General features: G+C 66.2%; 1 protein-coding gene across 1 annotated transcript in view; it reads right to left on the reverse strand.

Annotated features, from left to right (window-relative positions):
• Nucleotides 1-2,420: 2,420 nt before the first annotated feature.
• The window catches only part of LOC105308837 (collagen alpha-1(VI) chain-like), a 5,398-nt gene continuing 2,283 nt past the window's right edge, over nucleotides 2,421-5,535 (reverse strand). Inside the window, exon 3 of the mRNA XM_011384852.2 lies at nucleotides 2,421-2,473. Within this exon, the coding sequence (XP_011383154.2) occupies nucleotides 2,421-2,473 (53 nt within the window). The remainder of the gene's footprint in view (nucleotides 2,474-5,535) is intronic.

A 5,535-nucleotide genomic window follows, 5' to 3' on the forward strand; every position in this document is an offset into this window, starting at 1 on the left:
CGGGGTCCGGCGAGACCGCGGAGGGGGATCTGTGAGCTCAGCGCACTCTCTGTTCTGTAGAAAGAAGCCCCCAGAATCGACAAGAAACCAGTGCATGGAGCCAGCGGCAGTGGTGGGGGCCGGCTGGGAGCGCAGGTGCCCTTTGACCTTTGACTTTTGAGCCAGGTCAATATTCTGCCTATTTGAATAATTAAATGGCAAAGAAAAAATTTCCGATATTGAAAACCAGCTGAGAAAAAGTAACCCCAGCTGCTGCTCACTGACTGCACGACCCACACGGAAGAACCTTCCCGAGCACCTTCCGGCCAGCGACGCCCGTTTTCTCAGAGCGACGCAGGACAGCCAGGGCCGGAGAAGCCGCTTGGGCCGGCATGTGGGGACGCAGCCTTGAAAGGCCGTGGCGGGTGGACACGGCCTGGGCATCAGGTGGCGCTGGGGAGCTGCCCTCGGCTTGGCGAGCCCGACCCAGTGGCATCACAGAGACAGGCACGCTGAAGTGCTCGCGTGCGGAACGTCACTGTGCCTGCAACTCACCCCAAAATGCTTGCCCCGTAAAGTCGTGACAGCCACCGGTGACAGCGGTCACCTGGGACCTGGGCGCAGGGAGGCCCTGCTCTCTGCCCCCCCGTGTGCTCCACACGGTTCACGAGTGAACACGAGTGACGACCGTGACACGCACGAGAGGGGCCTCATAGGACGCGGGGCCTGCGGGTGCCGGGGCCGGCCGCGGGGGCAGGAGTTTGGGGTCACAGGAAGTGTGCGGAGCCCCCGACCCCTTATTCTGGCCCCTTCCTCATCCCGCGTGTCCTCGGACGCTGCTGGCGTGGGGCCGTCTGCCCGGCGGCCGTTTGGGCTCAGCCCGTGTGTGGACCACACGCTCCGTCTCTGCATCCGCTGTTGTTGGTACCTGTGACGCCACAGTGACACCTCAGGACGGGCCAATGGCTCCTTCCGCCTGGCAGACAGGGGTCCTTGGGCCCCCGTCTTCCAACCTGAGAGCCCCTCTCAGGCCGTGGGGTCCGGGACAGGGGATGGGCAGTGGGGTCTCAGACGCAGACTGTGACGCCTCGGAAGCCTGTCACCTGGGCATCAGAGAACCGGAGACTGTGACGCCTCGGAAGCCTGTCACCTGGGCATCAGAGAACCGGAGACCTTCCCTCTCGGGGGACATTTGCCAAGGGCGCCTGTGGCCGCGGGGCCGGGGCCCGCCAGTGGACGGTGAGCCGTCCGGCCTGGAGCTGAGGCCCGGCCAGGCGGGTCCCTCGGGTCTGGCGGGTGTTTTCTGAAGGGCGTTTGGGCCGAGGCGTCACCGTCAGGTCAGGACTCAAGCAGCAAAGTCGACTGCGAACACGTTGTGCCCTCGCCCTCCGGTGGCTTTGCCCGGGTCCCTGGAGGTAGTGTCGGGGTGCTCCATGCTTCCGCCATGACAGCAGCGGCAGCGTGGTGGCCTGACACACGCGAGTTCATTTGTTTAAAGTCACCAAGTCTCGTCTTGGTCAGAAGCACAAACCGTCGCCGGCAGGGCCACTTCTCAGGCTCTGGCGACCCCAGCGCCTGCCTGTCCCAGCTTCCAGAACCCGCCTGCATCCCCACCCCTCCAGAGCCACCCCTACTGACCAAAGCTCCCCCTGAGAGGACACTGCCCCCCGTCACGACCCGGGTCATAACGCCAGTCGCAGACCCCAGACAGTACAGGAGCATGGGGCCCGGGGAGGGCACCGAAGCCCAGAGGGAGGCGGGCTGCACCCACGGGGCGGTGGTCTCGGCTGTGACAGGGGCCTTCGGAAGGAGGATGGCCCCACGTGCAGCCCCGGGAGAAGGGGGGGCACCGCCAGCACGGCCGATGGGCCTGGGTCCAGGGGAGAGGGGTGAGGGGTGTGGAGAGGGGGCGTCTTAAAAAATGACAGGAGTTGACGTGGGCTGGGCATGACAGGGGGACAGAGCTGCACAGCCAAGGCCGCCAGCCTAGCAGCTTAAGCCGACAGAAGCGGACCTTCTCCAGGTCCCCGTGGCGGCCAGGTCTGGGAGCTGCCCCCCGGGGCCCCACTCAGGGTGTCGTGGGCTGGGACCCCGCTTCCGGCCACCTCCTTTGGGGCTCGGGCCCTCCCGGACTCCCTGGTCGTTGGCGGGGTTCAGACCCTTGTGCGGTGGGGCTGGGCCTGTTCTGTCACTGGCCCCTCCGTGCAGTTCCCAGGACATAGGACGGCCGGCAGAGGAAATCCCTGGTGTCTCTGACCTGCCCGGGAGAGTCGTCCTTGACCAGCTCAAAGCCACCGGATTAGGGGCCTTAGTCACTGTGCAAACCCTGGTACGATGTCCCTCCCTGGTGACGCTCGGGAGGTGCGGGGGCTCTGCAGCGGGGGCGGGGCCCAGATGAGTGTGTTGACACCGTGTCCCACCGCGGAAGGGCGACGGCCGCGTTAGAGCCGAGGTGGGGGTGGTGCTCCCAGGGCCTCCGGCGGGAGGCTGGACCCTGCGGGCAGAGGGGACATGTGGCCGCAGGGAGGCCGGCGCAGATAGCAGAAGCCGCGGCAACTCAGGGTACAGCATCTGCTCGGGAGACGCGCAGACCTTGGTGTCCCGTCCCGGGGGTTTGACAGCGCAGGCCAGCAAGACAGAGGCCAGGCCGGCGCCGCGTCCGGCCCACTCCCCAGAGGCAGCTGTCGCCTGCGCTGCCGCCTGGACGGGCCGCGGCATGGACTCGGCCGGCTGCCTTCGCTGCGCCAAGCACGTGACCACTGGGCCTGTCGCGGCTTCTGACGGCGGCCGGGCCGGCCACAGTTCGCTCGTCCGTCCAGTCGGGTTGCGTCCAGGTGTCGACTCTTAGGAACAAGGGTGCTTGCACTCTGTCCCACAAGCCTCTTAGACCTAAGAGTTCATTGTCTCGTCGCTCCTGGCCAGTGCCCAGGGGCAGGCGGAGACGTATGGGAGGGCCTGTGTGACCTGCCCACCGCTGAGGATTCTGAACTGGCTGTACCATGTCCCGGCGCCACCGTGGCGTGTGAGGCTCCGCTGGCTCCGTATCCTGACCTGCGAGGTAATCCGGCCGTTCCGGTGGGCGGGCGGCACTCAGCTCGCATCCCCGAGGGGCGTCCAGCTCGCCTGCAGAGCCGCTCTCAGTCTCTAGGGGATCCCTAGTGTCACCGCCTCAGCAGCCAGAAGACAGGAGCCCTTGTCTGGGGAGGATGTCACTTTCTAGTGGCCAAGCACACCCCTGGTGTCGCTACCACCGTCTCCTGAGCAAGTGGCTGCGGGAGCAGTGGACGGGGACCCTGGGCTGGAGACGGCTCCGAGGGTCTCGGCCAGTGCCCTGTGCGGCCAGTGGTCCTCTGACGCTTGCCTCCCACGTGCCTTCAAAATCATAGACGGAAAAATGTCCCTTCCTGCATATCCTTAGCATAAAAAACGCACTACGGAGCCCACATGCCAGTTGCAATAATAAAAGTGAATGTTTGATTTTTCCGTAAAAAGCAAGGACTCTCAGAATGGGTGACAAATGCTGCAGGCTGCCCACGAACGTGACAGTGCGTCTCGAAAGGCTGCAAGCGAGAGGCGACACTCACAGAAGCCGAGGGCCCAGGTGGGGCTCGCACCGAAGCCTGGCCGGGCCGAGCTCGTGGTGGGCCTGGCGGGGGCCCGGCACCGCAGGCCCAGCAGCAGGTGGTGTCGACTGAACAGCCCAGGCTCGGGCTGCCCCCCGCGGTGGGTCACGGGGCTGGGTGGAGTGCACCCTGCACAGCCTCAGGTCCCGGCGCTGGCAGACGGGTCCTGGGTGCTTCCGGAACGAGCAGGAGGGGCAGGCCTGCTCGGGGGCGGGGGGAGGGTGCCGAGGCCCTTCCCAAGGGCTCCCTGGGACGCACGGGCCCCCCCGGGGGAGAGATCGCCTGCCCCTCGCAGGTCCGGGTTGGGAGGAGGGGGTGCCACTGCTTTGAGGACCTTGGAAGGTTCAGGCATCAGGGGCAGAGGGGTCTTCAAAACGTATTTTAAAGGTTGGGTTCGGCAGAGTGAGGGGACCCATATCCTTCACGTGGCTGCGGGGAGGGGGAGGCTGGGCGGGACAGCTGGAGGGGTGAGGCCAGCTGGTTCCAGTTAGGGGTGAGTCAGCTGGTTGGGGCCACAGCCCCTTCTTAAAGGGGACACACTTGGTTCTGCTTCTCACTGTCCTTCGGGGACCGGTCCCTGGGGCAGCCACCCCCGCGGGCAGGACCGGCCGAGGAGGGAGCCTGGGCCCTGGCTGTCCTGCCCGAAGCTGCCCTCCCCTTGCCAGCCCTGTGGCTTCCTGCATGGGCACGTCCAGGGGACCCTGGCCAGAGAGGGTTGTGGTGTCTGCCCCAGGGAGGGCCGAGCCCACCATGGCCCCTCAGGCCACACTCCGGTGTCACGAACCAGTTGAGGAAGCGGAGGTGGAGGGCAGGCTGCTGGCTCGAGGTGGCACAGCTGTGGGCCACAGGGAAGGAGCCGGTGGGGGCCACCGCTCCATGCTGTGGGGACCCCCAGGCTGGGGTTCGCAGGCCCGGTGGCCACGTGTCCGGGGCCCTCGGATGACGGCCCAGCCACCGAAACTGACCCGGATATCAGCTGTCTGGTTCCTAGCGCATCTGCATGTGACAGGAATCCAGGGGCTGAGATGAGGTGTCCCCGCAAACCCCTGGGGAGCGTGCGCCTGACACCCACTAATTCTACACTGGGTGCTGCTCTCCACAGGAGTCAGAGGAGGTCTGACATCGTCCCCACTGCTGGCTTTCTCGTGGCCATGTTTGCGAGGCATTTGAGAGAGGGTTGTCCCTTCCCTCGCCCCCACCCCGAGGACACCTGCCAGGTCCCCTCCTGGCCAGGAGCACAGGGAGGCCCTGCCACCCACCCCTCCTGGCCCTGACACTGTGGGTGTCCCGCCCGCAGACCTGCCCCACCTCCCTGCTGGCGCCAGCCACCCAGCTTCCCCCTCCGCCACCCCCCCGAGGCAGGGGCCCACCCCACACGTGGGGACTCCGCTCACCGCTGCCTCCGGGATCCAAGCCCCAACCTCCCTGGCCGGTGTCCTCCCCCGAGGCCTCCTGGGCCCTGACCCCCAGAGCTCTGCGGGGTTTTTGTTGCCAGAATGTGGCCCTTTGGGGGTTTCTCTTGTTGGACCTGGCTAGCTAGCCCTCGCTGCCCTCAGGGTGGGGGCCCCCCCAGCTGCTCCCCGTCTATAGACAGTCTTCATGTCACCGACACTCCCTCCCAGACCCAGGAGAGGGGTGTCGACGGACAGTGCCTGGCCAAGGTGAGCACCTCGCCTGGCGGGCACCGGGTGGGAGGCGGGTGTCCCAGCGGACGCACTGCCTCCTGAGCCCTGCTGATGGCGGGACGGGGGGCACGGGGGGACGGGGGCACGGTGGGATGGGGGGCACAGTGGGACGGGGTGCACGGCGGGACAGGGGCACGGCGGGGGTTTCTACACGTCGGAAAGGCAGCCAGTGGGAGAAGAGTGAGAAGCTTTATTTGGAAAATTTGCCCATGTGGACAGGGCTGAGAAAAAGAGAAGTAAAAATAAAA

This window comes from Pteropus vampyrus, unplaced genomic scaffold, assembly GCF_000151845.1.
Source record: "Pteropus vampyrus isolate Shadow unplaced genomic scaffold, Pvam_2.0 Scaffold632, whole genome shotgun sequence".
NCBI classification, from domain to species: domain Eukaryota; kingdom Metazoa; phylum Chordata; class Mammalia; order Chiroptera; family Pteropodidae; genus Pteropus; species Pteropus vampyrus.